This window comes from Lissotriton helveticus, chromosome 5_1 (genome assembly GCF_964261635.1).
Source record: "Lissotriton helveticus chromosome 5_1, aLisHel1.1, whole genome shotgun sequence".
NCBI classification, from domain to species: Eukaryota; Metazoa; Chordata; class Amphibia; order Caudata; family Salamandridae; genus Lissotriton; species Lissotriton helveticus.
This window is the reverse complement of record NC_136065.1, coordinates 1,226,322,129-1,226,346,390: the sequence shown is the minus strand read 5'-3', so window position 1 is coordinate 1,226,346,390 and position 24,262 is coordinate 1,226,322,129. Positions and strand designations below refer to the sequence as shown.

Sequence of the window (24,262 nt, the reverse complement as noted above, 5' to 3'; positions counted from 1 at the left end):
GAATATGCACAGCATGTGTATCTACAGCCACACATGCCTCGAACATCATTTTACCGCCAACACAGAGGTCTTGGCAATTGCACACTGAAGCAGCCTAAAACGAATGGCACTAGGCCACAGGGGTCCTGTTTCACATGTTCTGTCAGGAGGTGAAACGTCACAGGTCCTTCAAACACAAATTCCCTGCTGGTACAGTCCATTAAATATCATTAAAAACATTGTACTTCATTCTCATGTTGTCTCAGCAAGCATGTGAGAGGTGCCTGGGAAAAGAGCAGGAAGGCTGCAGTGAAGTGGGTAATGGGTTAGTATGTTGTGACGGCCGTGGTGTTATACTGTGAATGAATGTATTAGTGCTTGATGCTGGTAGTTATGGGGCGTGTTGGCGCAGGGATGGGCAGTGCATATGTAGAGCAGCAGACTGGTGCCTCAGTTCAAGAGGCAATATGACCACGTACGTGCTGCACTCTCCCGTTCTGGCTGGGTAGCGCTGAATGCAAGGGTTTGACAGCCTTCTGGCCTGCCGCATCTGGAAGGACACAGTGGAGTCAATTAGAGGCAGCTCTGTGGAGGAGAGACATGGAGAAGGGGACAAAAATAGGATACAGACAGAGTCGGAAATGAAATAGAAGACAGGCAAATGGTAGGATAACAAAAAAGGAAGCAACACTAAGTTGAAAGGAGAAAAAACTGAGGAAAAGGAACAGAAAATGGGAGACAGGAATTTAAAGAATAAATAAGAAAAAAGTGACAGATGACAAGAGATGAGTTGACGAGAACGCAAACCTTTATGAGCTTTAAAAACAGGGTTTAGGAATTTGAATGCAATAGTCTGAGATTGGGAGTCAGTAAAACTTCAAGACTGATGGAGTAATATCTCTTTTCTGCCAGTCAAAAGAAGGCGCTTTATTGTTTTGGGTATGTTTTAATCTGGCCACTTTTTCTTCAAGTAGCCGAATGAAAATTGATGGCTTAATCCAAAAGTCCTTCCTTGAGCAGCTCATTGTAGTGCAACCTTTTGATGGAAAAGAGGAGAAATACGAGGTCCTGCAGCACAGTGCTCAGAAGATTAAAAAAATGACATCAAAATGTCATCAACAACCCTGAAAAGCCGCCACTTGATCCTAGACAATTAAAAAATGTAACTGAATTAAAGAACCTCTGCACCTAGTGCAAGACCTTTTAAGGAAATAGTCCTAAGGGCCTATTGAAACTGCCAATGCACTATATTTCAAACAGAGCCCAAAGCTCCACCCATATTCTCCTGCAATTGGCAAGACGAGAAAACATGGCAGGAGGTCCCTGAAAGCAACAGGACCAAAATTGTAGAACTAACTTGATTTTAGACTCTGGAGTTCAAGCTCATTTTCTACGATTCAGGAACTATAAATGACGCTTTGTAAAATAAAAATAAAAAATAAAACTTTCAATCTAGAATTTTGATAATGAACTTATTCCCCACCTTAATTTTCCTCAAGTGATCAGCTCACAGCAATAAAGCAAATTAGAGATGACCAGACATTCACCCTAGGGTCTTTCTCATTGCGTTCATTAGGCATTACAATTTTGTTTACCATCGTGAGCACATTACCATGCTTCCAACAGCAAACCATTGTTTAGTCGTGAATGTGACATTCAAATCACAACCAGTCCGTCGTAACCCATACAATCTGTCATAGTTCTGTAGAGACAGACGTGCTAAAATAGAGCCAAAGGCAACCAGCTGACAACTTTAAAAAAAAAAACTGAATACTTCTATAAATACATGTCTTTTACATCAGTTGCTTTACTGTTAAAGCTCACAAAATGGACAGGGCCAATTATTCCAAATGGAAACCCAGGAATATGAAATTCAGAACAATGATTTCCGTGGAGTCATTCAAACTGTATGTTTTCAATTTGATTACAGGGTACATTGTATGCAACATAAGGGGAAAGAAAATCAATACATTGGACTTTCTTTCAAGCCTTGCTTTTAGATGACTAAAGGACACATCAGCTGAAAGAATGTATTTGAAGGATAATGTAACTTACCCACTAAACATCTGTTCTTGGCATGTAGAGCTGTAGATTCACATGCTTTGCATAATTCTGCCATCTAGTGTTGGGTCCAGATGTTTGCAAGTTGGTTTTCTTCGAAGAAGTCTTTCCTAGTCACAAGGTAAGGTGACTCCTCCTTTCGGTTATAGTATGCATGGTCACAAACTAAATTGTTAGATGGTTTTCCCTCAAGAAGGTGAGAATGGAATAAGTAGGTGTAGTATAGAGATGCCCCCAGCGTATAAATGCATAATGAAGAACGGCAACAACTACAGGTACCCGGGGAGGCGGGTGGGGGCATGTGAATCTACAGCTCTACATGCCAAGAACAGATGCTTACTGGATAAGTACCATTGTCCGTTCGAGGCATGTGTGCTGTAGATACACATGCTTTGCATACACTACAAAGAAGTATACTCCCAAAGTGGTAGCTAAAGTGTAGATGTTGAAGTTGTCTGAAATAGTGTTTTTAGTACTGCTTGGCCTACATTAGCTTGTTATCTTGCTAACACATCTACACAATAGTGTTTGGTAAATGTGTGTGGTGTAGACCATGTAGCTGCCTTACATATAACATCTAGAGGAATGTTACCTAAAAAGGCCACAGAAGTCGCTCAAGGGCGTATGGATAAAATTATTTTTGCTTTAACGTAGCATGTTAGAATTCATTTAACAATCCATCTTGCAATACCAGATTTACAGATGGGATTGCCTTTCTGAGGAGGAACAAATGCAACTAACAGTTGTTTTGCAGAAATCTTTGGTTCAATCTATGTAGTACAATAAAGCTCTTTTAACATCAAGAGTGTGAAGAGCACGCTCTGCTACAGAATCAGGTTGAGGAAAAAAAAAATGGTAACAACTGATTAGTTTATATGAAAAACAGAAATCACTGTGGGAAGGAATTTAGGGTTGGTGCGTAGAACTACCCTGTCTTTGTGTAGCTGAAGAAGGGTTCTTCTAAGGGTAATGCCTATAGTTCACCAACTCTCCTCAGTGATGTGATCACAATGAGGAAAGCCACTTTCCAAAAGGGAAATTACAAGGGGCGCTTATGCAATGGTTCAAAAGGTGGACCCATGAGCTTTGTGAGAACAACGTTGAGATTCCAAACTTGGGCAGGAGGAATCCTTGGTGGTATTACTCTCTTCAACCACTCCATGAAAGCTTTGATTACTGGAATTCTGAATAGTGACAGATGTTGCCTGTTCTTCAAACACACAGCTACTGCTGCAAGGTGCAAACAAATAGATGTATAAGCTAGTGCAGATTGTTCTAAGTGTAACATGTAACAGATAATGCTTTGTATAGAAGCGTCTAAAGGATTGATTTTGATGTTATTGCAGTATACAACAAATCTTTTCCACTTTGCTGCATAGCAAGCTCTGGTGGTAGGCCTTCTTGCTTCTTTTAGAATATTTATACAGTCTGATGGTTAATTTAAATAACCAAACCCTATGACTTCAGGAGCCAGATCGCTAGGTTCAGTTCTTTGGATGTCTGACCTCTCCATTGTTTTGTGTGAGGAGACTGGAGGTGAGGTTTAGCTTTTGATGTGGAACTAGAGACCGCTCCGACAGGGTGGTGTACCACGGCTGACGGGCCCATTTGGCAGCTACTAGAATTAATGTGAGAGATGTTTGCCTGAGATTCCGAACCAGACATGGAATGAGCGGGAGAGGCAGAAAAGAACTGGAAAATTTCCCTGACCAGTTCATCCATTGGGCATTGCCCTTTGAGAGTGGGTGTGGGAACCTGGAGCCGAAGCTTGAGCATTTTGCATTTTCTGCTATGGCGAGCAAGTCTATCTGTGGTAATCCCCATTGTTGAAATTAGGGAAGGAGAACTTGGGGATGAAGTTCCCACTTGTGAATTTGCTGTCTCCTCCTGCTGAGAACGTCGGCAATTTGATTGTTTCCTCCTGAGAGGTGTTCTGCCATAAGATAAATCCTGTGATGGATTGACCAATTCCAAATGGCTTGAGCGAGTCTTGACAGTTGGAGAGTGTGTGTCCCGTCCTGCTTTTACACATAATACCTTGCTGTCATGTTGTCTGTTTGGACTAGGACAGTTTTGCTTAAGAGGTGAGTTTGAAAAGCTTTGAGTGCTAGAAAAACTGCTAGAAGCTCTAGATAGGTAATGTGGAGGCTTTTGTGTTTGTTGCTCTACAGGCCTTGTATTCTGTAATCTTGGAGATGAGCACCCCAACTTGTCAGAGAGGCGTCTGCTGTGAGCACAAAGTATTGCAGACAGCGATGGGTACGGCCATCTACCAACACTAGATCGGTTAATTGACCCTGCGATTGATTCCACTGATGTGCTAAGCACTCATGCAGCTGACGCATGTGAAGTCATCATCATTCCCAGCAGTTGCATGAACACTCTGGCTGGTAAGGCTTTGTTTAACTGAAATTGTAGTAGGATAGGATGAATATTGTGAATTCTGGCTACATTGGGAGAGGCTAGAACTTTGATTGTGTCTAGAGTGGCTCCTAGGTAAGACTGCATCTGTGACGGATGTAGGTTAGATTTTCATGCAATGACCGTTAAGACTAGCTGATTAAGTAGGTCTATTGTGATTTGTGTGTGTTGTAGACAGTTTTGGTAAGTGCTCGCTTTGATAAGCCAGTCGTCTAGATAGGGGAAGACATGAGTATATTGTCTTCTGAGATGAGCCATGACTACTGCCAGACATTTGATAAATACTCTGGGCGCTGTAGTCACTCCGAAGGGAAGTATTTTGAACTGGTAATGCTTGCCTGCTATCACAAATCTGAGGTATTTGCGATGAGCCGGATAAATTGGAACATGAAAATATGTGTCTTAAGTCTAGAGTAGACATAAAATCAGCCTTCTGTAAAAGTGGAAGTACCTGTAAAAGGGTCACCATGTGAAAGTGTTCTGACAGTATATAATGGTTTAACTCTGAGATTCAGAATAGGTTTTAGGAAACATTCCTTTTTGGGAATGAGAAAATACAGAGAGTACACCCTCGAGCCCGGGTACTGTGTTGGAACCGGCTCTATAGCTCCTTTCAGTAAGAGAGATTGCACTTCCTCTTCGAGCAATTGTAAGTGTTCTGGAGACAATTTGTGAGGTCGAGGTGGAATATTTGAAGGATTGCTGGTAAGCTCCAGGCAATAACCATGTTGGATAATTTCAATCACCCATTTGTCTGTTGTTATAGATTGCCAAATAGGGAGGAATTGTTGAAGTCTTCCCCCGACAGGTGTGGTATAGTCGGGGGGAAGTGTGGGCAAGTCATTGCTTAATTGGGGAAGGGGAGTTACGGGGTGTGTTGCCCTTACCCCCACCTTTAAAGTTGTTCCCTCTATAACCTCCTCGACAAAAAGCCTCTTGAGGGAGAGAACTGGTTGTTACCTTTGTAGGCGGAGGTATTCTGGTCTGAGGATGTGGTTTTGGAACCTCCCTTGGTAAAACGAACGACGAAAGGAGCCTCTGTTTGAAGGAAATTGGAGCGGTCCCATGGACTTGGCCACTTCAGTGTCCTTTTTTATTTTTTCCAATGCCTGATCTCTTCAGGACCGTAAAGAGGTTTCTTGTCAAATGGTGTGTTAAGAATGGATTGTTGGACCTCGGATTTAAACCCATTGATCCTTATCCAAGAATCTCTCCTAAGCAAAATGCTAGTGTTGACCGCTCTAGCAGCAGTATCCGCATCATCTAGAGCACACTTTATGGAGGAATTTAAAATTAGTTTACCCTCATTTACTAATTCCTGCGCTTTAGCTTTATGCTCATCTGGAAGATATTGAAGCAATTGCTCCATTTCATTCCAGTGTGCTCTGTCGTACCTGGCTAGAAGGCCATGTGTATTTGCAATGTGCCATTGATTTGCATCTATGCTCTTGCAAGAAGCGTCTATTAACTTAGACTCCTTATCCAGAGGAGGCGCATCCCCTGATGTTTGGGAATTAGGCGGCCTACGAGCATTAGACACTACCAGTGAATCTAGTGGCAGCTGGCCCTTGATAAATACTGGGTGTGTTGGGGAGGCTTTATACTTTTTGTCAAACCTAGGAGTCAAGATATGTGCTCACACTATGGTCCTTAATAATTTCATCAGCGTGTCTCATCAAGCTCTTAAGCATAGGAAGTGTTTGTCATGGCCTATGTGTGGATGCTAAGGTCTCAAACAAAAAATCTTCTTTAATGATTCTTTGTGCAGTGCCACTTCAGGATATTATGCAGCCCTGGCAAGGAGTTCCTGGTTGGATACATTGTCGTCTGGAGGAGATGGCTTAGCTGGGTCAAGGTCTGGGTCATTATCTGCTGGAGGATCAATTGTATAATCTGTCCAGGGATCTAATGGTAAATGTGTCCCCCATCAACATTATTGTCATCATGATGAGATTGTGGTGAATCCTGAGGTGTAATTTGCAAAGGATTTGAAGGTCGAGAATGAGATAGTGGAGGGGATGATGGTGGTGGATGAAAAGGACTGGCAGCAACAGACTTTTTCCTTAAAGGGTTCTTGTAAGGAGGGTCCTCATCAGGAAGCTTGTGTTTCTGAGGTAGTTTGGTATGAATAGGACCAGTTTCAGGGTTAATATACAGTCTCTTTTGCTTGGGATCCGTTTTCGGTGGAACATTGTCTAAATTCGGATCCGAAGTAACATCTTTCAGTTTCGGTGCCGGCATTTTTGGCACCAGCGTTTTCAGTGCCAGCGTGGGTTGGACTTTGGTTAATGCCGATTTTGGCTCCGAAGGCTGCTTGACTTTCGGCATGGAGGATTTCGGCTCCGAGGTGGATTTGTGTTTGGAACCGGAGGCCTTCGGTTCCAACAACGATTTTTGCTGACTTGGTAACCAGCCGGAAGGCTTGATTGGCTGTTTCAGAGCTGGTCCTGGAGGAAGGGCATCGGAAACGTTGTCTCTGTGCCAACCTTGGCCAGAAGCCTTGTGCTTTTTGTTAGTGATTTGGAGGGGCAAGGGGTGTTCCGTACTCACGCCACCTTGTCCCTGCGGCTGTTCTTCGGCGTCAAGGTCTATCTCGAGCTCCAAATTGGAGTCCTGCACGGAGAAGGCATCTTCCTCCTGCCTCTGCAGCTGATGCCTCAATATCATCTTGACCAGAATCTTAACCAAAGGTGTCCGGCGTGTCCTCGATGCTTGACACTGCATGTCTTGATGTCGATCCAGACGATCATAAAGAGTTTTCTTCGATCGAAACGATCTGCCAGCGTTGCAGTCTTCTTCCTTGTGCTCCAGAAACAAGTCAGTGCGCAGATACTTCCTGTGGCACTTAGGGCAGAATTTGAACGATGTCCATTCCATCAACAGACAGCTGAACCAACGTGGTTAGGCACGAAGGCCGCTCATAAAGCTTTCCAATTGAAAAGTAGATTCCTTTGACCGAAACGATAAGTGGAGAAGTGTTAAGCGCATACAAAACAATAGTTTCGAGGGTAGAGAGGATTGCGCGTCGAGAGGAAACTGAAGAACGGTCTCGAACCGGAGGGCAGCAATACACGTCCGAACCGATGGCGGAAAAAAACTATCTAACAATGGAGCCGATGACCATGCGCACTATCACCATAAGGAGGAGTCACCTTACCTCGTGACTAGGAAAGACTTCTTCGAAGAAAAACAACTTGCAAACATCCAGACCCAACACTAGATGGCAGGAGTATGCAAAGGATATGTACCTACAGCACACATACCTAGAAGTTCATATTTTCTTATATTCATGTAATGCCAACATTTGTATAGCAGTTAACACCACCATGAGTCATATGCATGCTAAACATTCATTCGCTCATGATAATGAATATTGTGAGAAATTACAATATAGGTGTATAAGTGGACAAATGATGCTTACAACCCAGTGCCCAAAGTTGAGCATAGCGAGTGAAAATGGCAAATGGGGAATGTGTCAAAAAGGAATCTAATTTGAAACATCCGTGTGTATTCAGTCAACTGGGGTACTTATTGTTGATGTTTCAACCTGTGTGGCTGGATAACTGTCCATGGGTTTCCTCAGGATAAATAAACAGGTTGGGAGTTTGTCAGATTACATTTCTTAAAACAAAGAAAATGGTCAATGAGAAGTCCGTCTTGTTTTCTCTCAACATGGCTTATGAAAAAGAGGAAGAGTAAATCATGTGAACATGAGTAGTAGGGTGAAGAGAAACCATAAAAAATATAAAAGTGATGTAAGCAAATCCCACATCACCAGGTAGAAGACTGTAGTTGTGCATACAGTTACAGATTACGTCAGATGCAAGCCGAAAGCAGTCCAAAAACGTACAAACGAATTGACTGAAAATCATGTGGATGAAAGAACTCACTAGGGGCTAAGGAGTATTCTTTTGCAGAGGTGTGAATCAGTCACAATGCAACTAGAGAATCATCAGGATACTTTGTCATATTAGAAGGGTAGAGAGGCAGCATGTCAAAGAGAAAGGAATTGCTTATCAAACAAGTGAAGGCTATGTAGGTCCTAATGCGCAGTAGTGGGGGCCACGTACTCGATGGTGGAAGATTTACCGAGGGAAATATTTAATAACGGAGTAGTGCTTGAGAATAGTTAAGACAAAAAGTGATGACGTTACTGTTCCATAATGGCGAGGTCAAACTGGAGCGGGCCGAAGCTAAAAGGATTATTCACCAGATGAGCGGAGGCATACTGAAATATAGAGGATTGACTAAAACGTGCAAATAGAATACTATTGGATGGCCCCCACAAGCATTAGAAAATGTGCAGGAAATAATAATCAGGGGAGCAATATCTACAAAGAGGGTTACATATTACATCCATTATGTTTCGTAAAACAAGTTGTGTGATCTATGTCACTCAGGAGGTGTGCACTAGGTGCTGCACAGTGTATCGTGCTGTGATTCTAGCAAATCGTCTGTCTTACCATTTGTAATGTGTGACCATCACAAGCCAGCGAGCAGAGGAATTTCATGTGATCGGTCACATTTATGATATTGCTTTTGGAAAATCCATTCATAGTATTTGTGTGTTCCTTGTGTTAGAATGTTTTTTTTTTTATTGGAAGAGATTTTGCATGCTTGGCATTTTCCACATCTGTGATGCTCCATGACTGGAGGCGAGCCCCAAGCCAAAGTAATGGATAGAGGTACTCTTTGCACTTTAACTACATGATACTTCACATTCTGTCTGTAGTGTGGTCATTATGGTGTCACAGTCTGTACTATGTCCACTGTTGGAGAATAATCCTATAAATCACATTGCTGGGCAGGAAAAGGTGCTTACACAAATCATGCAACCCTGACTTGTTTGCTCTTGCATGGAAGTGTTTCTCTGTTAGCACCATGCCTGCTTCCTGGCATGTTTGACCACCTTTCTTAGGTAACCTCTAGTGATGATTTTCTTTTTTGGCAAATCATATTTGATTATAGAAAACAAAAAGTGTCCTTTTTAAAAAAAAATCTCACTTATCTTCAGGAACATTCCAGAATTAAATAAAGTAAATTACATAGTAAGCTCTGTAGATGACTGCTGCTGTACAGTAGTAAAGAGATACAATTCTGTTAGGTTGGTTTATAAGGTAGTATTTAACATATTGCATAACCTACTGTCACTGTAAGTCAAGATAACAGATTTCTGTCCTATTAGCAATTTGCTTCCACATGTTATCTATCTCCAACGATAAAATGTACTTGTACAAATGGTCTTGATGACATTTACTTGTACATGCTTAAAAATAAGGTCAATTAATTGATCTCCATTCCCAATACAATGTAACTCATATCCTAACTGAAAGACAGTGTCCCGTCCTTCTTGGGTATTAGGAAGTACAGCGAGTAAACCCCTGTTTCTTGATATTGTACTGGGACTATTTCTATTGCATCCTTTTGAAGCAATGATAGAACCTCTTGTTTGAGCAGCGTAAGATGTTCAGTAGACATTGGACGCTGTCTGGGTGGTATATGTGGAGGGGTAGCTGTAAGTTCTAGGCAGTAGCCATACTGGATAATCTGTCTTACCCACTTGTCTGTGGTGATGGAAGTCCAGACCGGTAGGAACTGTGTTAGTCTCCCCCCTACTGGAGTGGAATGCTGTTGGGGGAACGGAGGGAAGTCATTGTTTTGTGGTGGGAGAGGTTCGATTGTTGTTATTGACTCGACCTACCCTTGTTGTTATTGCCTCTGTAGCCTCCTCTAAAATATCTCCTATTGGAGGGTGTTTGTGTATTGCTTTTAAAGGAAGCTGAATTGTCTGTTCCAACTTGTTTGAAGCCTCCTCTATAGAAGGAGCGACTAAAGGAGCCTCTTGTTTGTGGCGACTGAAAAGCTCCCATTGATTTGGCAGTATCAGTGTCCTTTTTCATTTTTTCAAGTGCTGTGTCTATAGCTGGGCCAAAAAGCTGCTGTTGGTTAAATGGCTGATTTAATATGGTGGTTTGCCCATCTTGTTTAAATCCTGAGCTGCGTAGCCATGCATGACGTCTAAGGAGGACACTAGTGTTTATTGCTCTAGAAGCAGTGTCTCCTGCGTCAAGTGCGCACTTGATAGAAGCATTAGAAATTAACTTTCCTTCTTGGATAAGGTCATTAGCCTGTGCCTTATATTGATCAGATAGATGCTGTAAGTGTGTTTCTAGCTGATCATAATGATCCCTGTTGTATCTTGCGAGAAAGGCTTGAGTATTTGCTATGCGCCATGTGTTACTTGCTTGGGCAGCTATTCTTTTAACTGAAGCGTCTATCATCTTTGACTCTTTATCAGGAGGTCACGTTTCACCTGATGTTTGGGAGTTTGCTCTTTTCATTGCGTTTGAAATGGCAAGGGAATCTAAATGCAGTTGTCCCTTAATTTAGGCAGGATCTGCAGGAGCAGGCCTATATTTCTTTTCTATCCTGGGGTTTATGATCCTAGCACATACAGGATCTTTAAACACTTCTGGAGCATGCTTAATAACCCCTTTGATCATAGATAATATCTGAACTGACTTTTGGGATTGCTCAAAAGTGTCTAGTAGGAAATCTTCCTCTGCTTCATCTGAGTGCATTGTGACCCCATGATGGATGGCAGCTCTATTGATTAAGTGTCCAAACCCAATATTATCTTCTGGAGGTGATGGTTTGGATGGATATGTGTATGGATCAAGGATGTCCGGTATGTCTGTTGTGACATCTGGTGGGATTGGATACTCCCAGTCAAGTGGATCTGTTGGGTATATAAAAGGGTCATTTGGGTCATCTCCTACCCCCATAATGTCATCATCATCATCAGTGTTATGAGGAGGTGTATGTTGTGGTGAAAAATGAGTAGGAGAATTTTGAGGAGGTGGAATAGAGGGAGGTATAGGAGAAGAAGGGTGTAGAGGTGATGTTGCACAGTCATTTTTTACAGGCACTAGAGGTGGAGGTGCTGTATCTAACTTCCTCTTCCTGTCAGTAGAGACATGTCCTGTTTTTGGATCAATATAAAGCTTTTTCTGCGTAAGATCAGGGTGAAAAATATCTTCTTCAGGAACTGCTTTCGGTGGAGATTTTTTCAGTTCCAAGCGTGGTTGTCTCTTTTCTTTGTCCTTAGCCTTAGGAGTTGTAACAGAGTCCTTTGGCGTTGGTTTTGGCTCCGTAGACCTTGGTTTTTAAGCCGAAGCTGGTTTAGTGGGCTTAGAAGCGTCGAAAACCGGCTTTACAGTGTTCGGAGCCGGTCTGTCACTCGGAGCCGACTGTTTCGGAGCTGTTTTCGGAACCGGGACTTCTTTCGGTTTCGGTGCCAAGGGAGCTGGTGGTACCGGCACATGCGGTTTGCTCGGTCCCGAGCTACCGGAAGGCTTTTGTATTTTCTTCGGAGCCAGGTTCGAAGGAGAGGCTTCTGAAGTAGTTTTTCGGTCTCGACTGGGCCCTGGAGGCGGAGTGTTGACCTTTGCCTTCCTATTTTGGTGTTGGGGTTGGGGCAGTGGCAGTAGTACTCAAGCGTTGACCCAAAGGTATGGAGTCATCGGTGTTGTCTGCCCCAGATACGATTTTGAGATCTCCGAATCTTCCTCAGGGACATCTGGACCCTCGTTGAAGATGTCCTCTGGTTCTGGAGCTGACCTCTGCATGATTTGTCGACGGCCCCTCCGATCTCGAATAGTCTTCTTGGATCGAAAGGATGTGCAGGCTGGACAGCTGGACTCGTCGTGTTCAGGGGTTAAGCACAGGTTACAGACCTTGTGATGGTCACTGTGCGGAAAGTTTGCTCCACACTGGGGGCATTTCTTGAACGGCGTCCTTTCCATGAGTTGTAGGCCTCACGGTGTTGACAGGTCCAACGGCCCGCGTCGACGACCGGAACCGAGCTGATGAACTCGAGTCGATGGTTCTTGATGTTGAAAGTTGTTTAGAAGAGTTTAAGTAACTTTTTTGACTCATTGAACTACTTAGAAAGTAGGTTTCAAACTGGAGTAGAAAAGTTGCATCCGAACCCAGTGGCTGAAAAAAACAATCTAACGATGGAGTCAATGCCCATGCTCACTATCGTCCAAGAGTGGAGTCACCTATCTCGTGACTACAAAGACTTCTTCCAAGACGACAACAACATGCAATCATCTGAGCCCAACACCAGGTGGTGATCTAATGCTCAGTGTGAGATCTGCAGCTCATATGTCTCGAACATAATATTTCACAGCAGAACGACACGTGAAAGTATCTGATATCCAACACTGAAATACTAGTATGCTTCCTGCAGGCGGAGATTAAAAGAGGTGGATCTCCGATACTGAGACGCCTAAAGTTAACCAAAGAGTTCAGTGAAAATAAATACATTTGTGCTTTGATCTGGATTTTTTTTGTTTCTATTCGGATTGTAATAATTATGTGCATGACTAAAATGTTTTCCTTACCAACAGAGCCCCCTCCAGATGTGGATCTTAGTGTGCCTGCATCATTCATTTCTACAAGGAACATGGACAGTACGGAGTAAACACTCCCGTTTGAACCAGAATTACAGTGTATTGCCAATATAAACAGTCTGCAGCCTGGACATACCAAATACATATGCTGTGTTTACAATCTTGGGCTGAGAGCCTGTAATACCGAACACACATCCATGACTCCTGGCCAAAATGCTCATTAAATTCTTACCAGCCTGTTTCCAGATGCAGTGCAGTTTTTTTTAGTTGTCTGCAGCTACAGGGAAAATTAAGGTAATGTCACCCCACTGAGTGTCCAGTGGCCATGGACGGAACAACATTTATTCTCTTAACACATAAAAGTACTTTTTTTGCTCTTCCAGCATGAAATAGAAAACCCAGCACTTCTGCCAGATATTAAACGAGATCAGTTTCTGAAACCAATCACAACAGCCGCATAAATACTTGCAAACTATTGCTCAAGCTTCCTCTTACCGGTTCTTCATATTGCAGTAAACCTACATCGTGTTAACAATTGTATGCTTTTGGTAGTAAACATACCTACCCATGCAACAAAAAAGCCAATTTCTCGTACAGAAGACACTGTATTATTTACCATGCACGTTTTCTACCAGACCGTCTATCTTCTTCTCGCCCTACTTGCTTCAAGATGCTAAGTAATGTCCAAAAAACAAGCAGTCTTCCTAGCCATGTAAATAAAATTAAAAAAATTAAATAGATTAAAAAAGATAAATAGTATTGCTTCACTATTGCCAAGAGAAGATTAAGAGCAAGTAAGTCATTTGGAGCACCAATTGGTTGGTTTTCCTGAGGTAGACTGTGCTGTATGCGAAGTTTCAGAGTGAGATTCTAAAGGAAAGTCCCACTAAGCATTTGACCTTCAGCGTTCCAGGAGTCTTTCACAAACTCGCAGACAATCAGAGATACAGGTCATTCTCTTCGCCACAGTGTAGTCTTGCCATGTCTGGTTCTCAGACTTCCTACTTTCCTAAGGCACACATATGCCTCTCGCATTGGAGGGCACAAAGGTTCATGGACAGAAAGAGTCGAGCACTTCTCCTAACTACTGCTCGACATTCAAGGTGAGAGTGGCACCTACATACACCTTTCTAATGAAGTGCAGCAAGAATGAAGTTAGGTGGGCCTGGAAAACGCGGAGACGGTTAAATGGACTGAGTCCCTCTTGAAAAAGGCAATACCAGAATTGCAAGGAGACCTCACAATCACGAGAGCCCATAGGGTGCCTGAGCACAAACCGGGGAACTCTAGATACCGACGAACTATCCTAATAAACCTCTCTGACTATATAATCAAAGAGCAGATCCTAAATCTGGAAATATCAAAGAGATCATTCACAACCAATTAAATAATTAAAAAAAAAATCTTCTCAGATATGTCGGCAGCCTCCGCCCATAGACGTAATGGATTTTGTCAAAATGATTGATTCTTTTAAAGCTAAAGGGGCACAGGCGATGATTGTGCAACAATCTAAATTAAAAGTCATAGCCAAAGGATTTATTTTTATTTTTTATCTTTACAGAAGTATTGGAAGCCCAAAAATGTTTGGATGCTCTCATAGCTGTATAAAGGAATAAGAGACTCTGTAATTATAAGGCGGTTGTGAGGCAAACCAGGGGACGCCACAGGATGCAACAAGATGGCCTCCAATACAAAGCGGGAGGAAGAAGGAAGGACAGTGGGACAAGTTGGGGACTTCCTTCTCCCAGGGAGGGTGGGGTGGGGGGATGTGATGGGGGTGAAGTAGTTAGGAAAAGAGAGTTCATAGACAGAAATATGTTTTTTTTTTAAGAAGGAAAGGGATACGAAATGTTGCTAAGGAAAGATTACTGTCTTACATAATTGATCCATTGCACGTATTGCACCTATTGCAAATATTGCACATTCAATATTGCACTTTAATGCATTATTGCAAATATTGCATATTCAATATAGCACTTTAATGCATAATTGTTACAATTGTACTCTACTATATCGGTCTGATTGGTCTAATAGCTGCTTGAAGAAGATAAGGAAAGGGATACGAAATGCTGCTAAGGAAAGATACTGTCTTACATAATTGATTTATTGCACGTATTGCACCTATTGCAAATATTGCACATTCAATATTGCACTTTAATGCATTATTGTACGTATTGCAAATATTGCACATTCAATACTGCACTTTAATGCATAATTGCTACAATTGCACTGTACTATATCGGTCTGATTGGTCTAATAGCTGCTTGAATTTGCACTTTAATAGCTCTTGATACAATTGATACAAACAGTACTCTAGCAAGCTGAGCTAAATGTGAGTCTTTTACTCTTGGTTATGATTTGCACAAGTGTAATACTGGACATGGTAGATCAGCGGAACCGGTACAACTTAACATCATGGATTGGGAGAAAAGGCTTGATAAAGCAAGTGGTCATTTATCTATGCAGGTTGCACATCCACACGAGTTGCACTTTAGAAATGCATTTTGCACATATAGCACAAGCTGCACTTTAGGCCGGATGTTCGGGGGTAGGGATAAGGCAGGTTATATCTTTCTGTCTTTAATTATAATATGAATAGAAGTAAACTGTCAATCCTGTCTCTGAATTTCAACGGGTTAAATAGGCGTAAAACCGCGGCAATAGACAGCTGGTTAAAAGGTCACCGTCCAGATGTGATCTTTTTCCAAGAGATGCATCTACGAGCCTTAGTGGATGCTGGGAATATGATTAAAAACTGGGCGGGTTTCCAGTGCGCCGCTGTGTCAGGGACAGCCCAGAGAGGTGTTAGCATTTATATAGGTAAGCATGTCAAATTGCAGGTTGAAGCATCTCATTCAGATCCGAGGGGCAGGTGGACATTCCTACATGGGAAAATAAACCATGCAAATGTGATACTTGCTACAATTTATACACCAGTTGTGGATGACCCGCTCCCCATTTTACAGTTAAAACAAGCTCTCTCAGGTATACCTGGTCAGATCATATGGGGAGGCGATTTCAATTTCTTACAAAATCCAGTGGTAGATTCTACAAAAAAAGACCAAAGACAAAATAAGCCCCAAGTAGCCACAGAGCTCTTGAGTTGTAAGACAGACTTAGATATCTCAGATAATTAGCGTCTTAACAATCCAAATAAACGTGAGTACTCTTGCTATTCTGCGAAATATGACTCGTCATCAAGGCTAGCCTTTTTGCTAACCTCCCATAATCTGGAAGTCAGCAAATATGAACACATAGTGAATGCCTTCTCAGACCATGCCCTCATCAAGATGGAAACCCTTTTAGGGAAGAAAGATGTAGAAACATCAAGAAGGTGGTATTTTAATAAACAATCTGGCAGATAAGCAATGGTGCGCAGACTTAGAGAAGGGGATTAGTTCCTTTTTTGTTATAAATAAGGAGTCTGCCCCTATTAACGTCATATGGGACGCTTTTAAAGCTACACTGCGAAGCATAATCAGAGAGAATAGCAATAGAAAATGAACTGGCCCGTGAAAATCAAGAATATTTCAGAATCAAGACCCCGGATAATAGGCAAGAAATAATGAATGTAAAAATACGAATGAGAGAATTTTATTATGATTTAGGGGATAGGGCAATTAGAACATATCTTAAGACAAGCTATGAAAATAGTGAGTATACGGGAAGATTGCTAGCTTGGCAAGAAAAGGAAAAGCAAGTCCGAAATAGAATCGAATGCATCCAGCACAAAGCAACTAAAACTCGAGTAAAAACTACGCCACTAATAGGGGAGGTGTTTTTCGAACATTATAAAGATACCTATCAGGCACCACACCAGGTCTCCCTAGAAATGATTAATGAATTTCTACGGGAACTGCCAATACCAACTCTAGAAAATAACTTTAAAGAGCTGCTACTAGCCGAATTCTCAAAGGAAGAGTAGGATGCGGTTATCAGCTCTTTGCCTAACGGTAAAGCTTGCGGAGAGGATGGTATTCCCGCAGAATTTTTTAAAGCATTTTCTACAGCACTATGTCCCGAATTTTTAAGTCTTGCAAATTATTTATTACAAGGGGGTGACCCACCTGCAACTTTCCGCACGGCAGTTGTGGTCATAAAGATAGTGAAAATGTGAACTCATACAGGCCAATAAGCCTTTTAAATACTAATTACAAAATGTTCACTAAACTCCTTGCCAATAGGCTAAACAAAATAGTGGGATTACTCACCGGGACAGATCAGTGCGGTTTTATAGCAGGGAGACAGCTTTATATTAATAAAAATTTTTTATTAGAGGCGTTGGATTTTTTTTTAACATTAATATGGTAGAAGCACAGATCTGGTTTTTAGATGCTGAAAAAGCATTTGATCTTGTTTCTTGGAATTGTCTTAACAATTTTAGAAAAAATCGGCTTCCCAAATGAATTTATATTTTTATTGAAACAACTCTACATGAATTCGCAGGCCCAAATCTTAATCAATTCTGTGAATATAGGGACATGCCAAATAAATACAGGTACCAGACAAGGCTGTCCCCCTCTACCCGATTTTATTTCCTCTTTTTATAGAACCATTAGCAATTGCAATAAGGGAAATAAAATCCCATACAGTACCCGTTCAAGGAATGACTAACATTAAATTATATGCTGACGATATTGTTCTCTTTCTGAACTCAAAGATGGATACTCAGATGGAAGTTATGAGAATCTTTGCAGACTTTGAAAAAATAGGGGATATAGGATCAATAAGTCCAAAACAGAAATTCTACTATGCAATTGCGACATAAATTCTCTTTTAGTGGAATTTAGACAGATGTACAACACCAATCCAAAGAGATATCTAGGGATTTATGTAACTCAGGGAGTAGACGATCTTTTTGAACAAAATTATATTCCACTTTTAAGAAAGGTGAACTTACAGTTAGCACGATGGAATCAGTTACCGCTGTCAATAATAGGACGAGTTGCACTAATTCGAAGGTCTATTCTCCCTTGGTTTAATTTTCTTTTTAGCGCGGCTCCCTGTGCAATACAGACTTCCTTTTTTAAAGAAATAGACAGTATGTTTTCCTCTTTCTTATGGACAAATAAGATACCAAGATTAGGACTTAGCACTTTAAATTCTCCCGTAGCTGATGGAGGATTATCTCTTCTAAATATTAGAAATTATTATTACGCACATTAGACTGTGGCTTCTGACAGTACATTTGTTGTCATACACTGGAGCCTAAATCGCTTCCTCCATACATCGAGTATTATGTATATGTATGTACATCAATGATGCAAGCAAAGTTGTTTTACTTAATATGATTTGCATTTTTGTAATTGTTCAGCGATAACTGAATCGAATCATCTCTGTAACGGAAGAATTACTGTATTGTCTTTGCTTTTGGTTTTATATTTCAATAAAAACGACTTGAATTAAAAAAAAAAAATTATTATTACGCGACATTTGCACATCACAGTTTTAGATTTGTCTTTTTAGATCCTCAAGAGGTAGATAATTTTTTTCATGCAAAAGATGTTAAGATCCCACCAGAGTTACTAAGTACCCTACAGTGCGTTACAAGACCCTAAAATGGTTACTAAAACAAAAAAACTCAGCTTTTAACACAATCTTTCGAACATATATATGGGGGAAACAGGTTTGTTAGGGAATAATATATTAAGGATTTGGGAAGAAAACGGGTATACCCAGATCCAGGATTTTACCAAAGGGAACGGTTGGAAAACCTGGGTGGAGATTGAAGCGGGGCTTCAATTGCCAAGTACAATCTTAAAATGCTCCTTTGTTAGATTGAAACTCATATTGGAAAAACTGGATAGGGAAAGCCTGTATGATAAAACTACTATCAGCAAAGCCCTTAATTCCCCCGTACAACGGAAAATTAGTAATTGGATTAAAATTTTGAAAAAGCTAGAAACAGATGGAAGAAAAGGGAAGATATACAGATTCTTAAATCAACCTGGAATAGGCTTAACAAATTCAATGCAGTTATTTTTAGAGGGGCAAACTTCAAACGCATGCAATACTATTCAAAACGGTTGATATATAGACTACCTTTTTTCCTTCACAATATATATCCGTAAATAGAAGACAAATGTTTCCGTTGTGCAGATAAAGGAACCTGGTCGCATAATATTTGGGAGTGCCCAAATGTACAGAGCTTCTGGATGGAGATTGAGAAATATCTTAAATGTATAATCAATCCCCTCATCTCGCTTGATAAATCTACGGCAGTTTTTGGCTGCTCTCAGGCTCCCACCACACACGAGGAAGGCTTGTTTATTGCAGCTCTAATAGGATGATCTTTAATTCCTCAACTGTGGAGATCGGAGAAGGTACCTACTTTTAATGCGTGGAGGGTAAAACTGTCCAGAATACAGGAATCAGAAAAGAAATATGCAACACGATCAGGAACGGATGTATGACGTTACAACGCATACTTTTACCACGCCTACCATTACCACGCAATTTTTACAACGCAGGATCCATTACAACGAAGTACCATTACCACGCATGTATTTACAACGCATATACCTTTACAACGCATACAATGACAACGTAAGTATTGGTAAGTATATAATATTTTTTAAAATTTAATTTAATTAAAATTAATATAATGTAATTTAATTTAATTTAATTAATTTAATTTAATGTAATTTAAATTTAATTATATTTAATTGTTACCCTGTACCCTGTTACCCAAAAACCCAAAACTGACCCTGAACCCTAAAAATACCCCTTTACCCAAAAACCCAAAACTGACCCTGAACCCTAAAAATACCCCTTTACCCAAAAACTCAAAACTGACCCTGAACCCTAAAAATACCCCTTTACCCAAAAACTCAAAACTGACCCTAAACCCTAAAAATACCCCTTTACCCAAAAACCCCAAACTGACCCTGAACCCTAAAAATACCCCTTTACCCAAAAACTGAAAACTGACCCTGAACCCTAAAAATACCCCTTTACCCAAAAACTGAAAAGTGACCCTGAACCCTAAAAATACCCCTTTACCCAAAAAACTGAAAACTGACCCTGAACCCTAAAAATACCCTTTTACCCAAAAACTGAAAACTGACCTTAAACCCTAAAAATACCCCTTTACCCAAAAACTGAAAACTGACCCTAAACCCTAAAAATACCCCTTTACCCAAAAACTGAAAACTGACCCTGAACCCTAAAAATACCCCTTTACCCAAAAACCCAAATAATATTTTTAATAAAATAATATACTTACCAATACTTACGTTGTAATGGTATGCGTTGTAAAAGTACCTGCGTTGTAAATACATGCGTGGTAATGGTATGCGTTGTAATGGATCCTGCGTTGTAAAAAATGCGTGCTAATGGTAGGTCGTTGTAAAAGTTGCGTTGTAAAGGTTGTATACCTCAGGAACAATAAGAAAGTATTAGGAACATTGGAGTGTGTTTGAAAGATAAGATAACATCTTTTGGTGGATCTAAAAGGATAATATACATGTATAGGTATCTGCTCGGATATATAGCACTTTGCACTTTAATCTAAATAGTTTTTTTTTTTTGTTGGTAAATATATACACCTTGACTTAGCACTTTGCAGTTTAATTTACTAGGATCTGTTTCTGTATTATGGATATATTACGATTGCACTATGATGTATTTTAAATGTCCATTTATAGGATTGCAATATTTTGAATTTTAAAGTCTAAGCAATCCCTTCCTCTCTCAATATTTTGGAATATGTATTTGCATACGATAATATTGTATGTTATTAAGTCTATGAACTCTCAAAAACAAAATCAAAAAAGTATGAAGGTAGGTGGGCATGCTCGAGCTTCCGTTTACAGAGGACATGACCTGGCAGCCTGGAAGGACTGTTCCTATTGGAGGAGGACCAAGGCTGAGTTGCATGTGCTTACTCAGCGTGTGAAGTGGAATAATGACCAAAAGAATGATGGGCTGCAATGCAGCTCAAGCAATTGCCAGTAGTTGAAATGTTTGAAGGCATTCCACTGAGACTATTTTGTTTTAATTTTTTAGCTAAAATTAAAAGAAATTGAGCTGCAAATTAAATCCTCCATTATGACACCAAAGTTGCACTTGCTTGGCAGACTATTTCAATACAGAAAATTTCATGACTGTTCCTTCAGAACTGGCAAACATCTTTGCCATTTTTAGATACATTATTTGAATGCATATCAAGACAGACCCATTGTTTCTAAACGTTTCCTTGGAAGAATACAGCCTCTAATGGGTAATGGATAGGAAGGTGATGGGGGTCTGGGCTACCTTGCTTCATTCAGTAAAAGTTAGGCAGCACCACATTCAAAATTAATTGCCTACTACAATGGCTGGGTGCCTCTCACTACAAAGCTTTAAAAAATAATGTGGAAACAGAGGTTGGTTATGCTACTGGTAGTAGCAGATCGTGAGACCTGGATACCAATCGCTTTGCAGATGCTTGATATCTCAATGAGGAACAAGTCCGGGTAGAGTACTTCGACACTGAAGCACATAGCTTTCGTGCCAGAGGGTAGAGCTTGATCTCAAAAGTGTGCATAGAGACTGTCATTCTCAACCTGGTGGTAAGGGTCTACAGTTTCCCTGATGCATACATATAGAACAATATTACTGTGACAGCAAACAATGAAAATGGTGTCCCTAACAGTGATTCCTGGGAGTACATACGGACAGTCATAGCTAATCGAGCACAATGACGTACTTCTTGTGTCACTAGGAGCAGCTTAAAACACAGGTTGCTTCCGTTCCCTTTCTGTGGCAGAAAACCAGATCCAGAAAAGCTAGAAAACAAGGGCAATTTAGGAAGGAAATATTAGATTAAGCCTGAAGAGGTCTTTCTTCCCTAATTCGGAGTGTCTGGAGGTTCACTGACTTCCAAAGTTAAAAACTGTTCCCAATATTGTGGTCTGATAAATCAGAGCGACACTTAAAGTGTGCATCCTCTGTTATTACCTTTCAGAAAAATCATGAAACATAGGGAAAAAAGAGAATGAATTCTAGCCCAAGATCCGACCCCAAGACAACGTTGTGGTATACTGTGTGGTGGACTACAAAAGTGTAATTGAGTGACCGTGGCAGCTGCCCAACTTTGTTGTTACTGCAGGGCTGCTGGCCTTAACACTACTGGCCATTATTCAGTGCAGTCTATACTTGAATGTTCTTAATACTACCAAAAAATAAGATTGAAAAAGAAAAATATAACTGACTAAATTGCTTTAAAAGTGCTCCACATGAGGATGACATGAAGGAAGACACTTCCATTATCAATTTAGTATTGAATATGCTACTTACCAGTATGCATCTGTTCTTGGCATGTAGGGCTGCTAACATTCATATCTTTTGCATAGATCGCCGCCTAGTGTTGGGTCCGGATGATCGCACATTGTTGTCCTGGAAGAGTCTTCGAAGTATCCTGAGATAGGTGGCTCCTCCCCTGGACTACAGTGCGCATGGGCATCGGCTCCATCCCCAGATTGTTTTTAGCCATTGTGGCAGAGATGGAGTGAAAAGTGTAAAGGATGTCCATGCTAATGATTGAATGCAAGAGTGTATCTGCAGCTGCGACAGGCACCGGGGAGGAGGGTGGGCGATATGAATGTTAGCAGCCCTACATGCCAAGAACAGATGCATACTGGTAAGTAGCATATTCAGTTCGAGGCATGTGGGCTGCTAAATTCATATCTTTTGCATAGAATACATAGCAGTCCCTCCATTAACGGCGGTTGCCCGTGCCAGCTGCAGAAACCTGAAAAAGTGTCTTGAGAACAGCCTGTCCTACAGCTGCTTGCTGCTTGGAATGCACATCGACACAGTAGTGTTTGGTAAACGTGTGCGGTGTAACCCATGTGGCTGCTCTGCAAATGTCTTCCAAAGAAATGTTTCCCAGGAAAGCCATGGAGGCCCCCATTTTGCGTGTGGAGTGCGCTCTGGGGGGTATTGTTAAAGTGCGTTTTGCCTTTTGATAACAGATTTGAATGCACTTAACAATCCACCTGGCTATTCCTGCTTTGGAAATAGGGTTGCCTTTGTGCTGTGGTGAGAAGGCAACAAAAAGTTGTTTTGCTTTTCTAAAGTGTTGTGTCCTGTCAATATAGTACATCAACGCCCTCCTAACGTCCAAGGTATGGAGCATTCTTTCCGCTACTGATTGTGGATTTTGAAAGAATGCGGGCAGGTCAATAGTTTGGTTGAGATGAAACTGTGACACCACCTTCGGAAGGAATTTGGGGTTAGTGCGTAGTACCACCCTGTTTGGATGAATTTGTATGAATGGCTCCTGGACTGTGAGCGCTTGCAGCTCACTGACACGCCTTAGTGACGTAATAGCAATGAGAAAAGCCACTTTCCTTGTGAGGAACTGGAGTTCACATGAGTGCAGTGGCTCAAAAGGTGGGCCCATCAGCCTGGTGAGGACCACGTTGAGGTTCCACACCGGAGCTGGTGGTGTTCGTGGGGGAATGACTCGTTTCAGACCCTCTAGGAAGGCTTTAATGGCAGGCACCCTGAAAACAGAGAGATGCTGCCTGTTCTGAAGATAAGCCGCTATGGCGGATAGATGTATCCGAATGGAAGCGTACGCTAGATTGCACTTGTAAAGATGTAACAGATAGCAAATGATGTTAGGAATAGATGCATCTAGCGGGTTGATGTTATTGGCCGTACAGTAAATGACAAAACGCTTCCATTTTGCAGCATAGCATGCTCTGGTAGTGGGCTTCCTTGCCTCTTTGATGATGTCCATGCATTCTGGAGGCAAATGAAGGTAGCCAAACTCTAGGACTTCAGGAGCCAGATCGCCAGGTTGAGCTGTTGCGGATCTGGATGCTGAATGTCGCCATGGTTCTGCGTCAAGAGCCTGGGTGTAAGGCGCAGCCTTTGATGCGGCACCACTGAGAGTTCCAGAAACGTGGTGTACCATGGTTGGCGTGCCCACGTTGGAGCAACTAGGATGAGTGTCATCGAGTGTAGCCTTAGCTTTCTTGCCACCAGCGGTATGAGAGGTGCTGGGGGAAAAGCGTACGCAAATCTGCCTGACCAGTTCATCCATATCGCATTCCCCTGCGACTGTGGGTGAGGGAACCTGGCGGCAAAGTGTTGGCATTTTGCGTTTTCCTGTGTGGCAAACAGGTCTATCTCTGGATGACCCCCACTGCTGGAAGTACGGGCGGAGTACTGATGGATGTAACTCCCACTCGTGCATCTGGTGGCTGTATCTGCTGAGCAGATCCGCCATCTGATTGTCCTTGCCCGGGAGGTGCTCTGCCATGAGGAAAATGTTCCTTTGAATGGCCCACTTCCACATGCTCTGAGCCAGATGAGACAGCTGTGGCGAGTGGGTGCCTCCCTGTTTCTGAATGTAGTACATTGCTGTCATGTTGTCTGTCTGGACAAACACG

The 24,262-nt window shown here is 41.6% G+C and overlaps 1 protein-coding gene across 4 annotated transcripts in view; it reads right to left on the bottom strand.

Annotated features, from left to right (window-relative positions):
• The window catches only part of PLEKHA1 (pleckstrin homology domain containing A1), a 486,448-nt gene that overhangs the window by 55,557 nt on the left and 406,629 nt on the right, over window positions 1–24,262 (bottom strand). For 2 of the 4 annotated variants that reach the window (XM_078643949.1, XM_078643950.1), the window contains exon 12: window positions 459–529. The exons of the other annotated variants lie outside the window; for them this stretch is intronic. In XM_078643949.1, coding sequence (XP_078500075.1) covers window positions 459–529 — 71 coding nt within the window. The remainder of the gene's footprint in view (window positions 1–458; window positions 530–24,262) is intronic. 4 annotated transcript variants of the gene reach the window in all.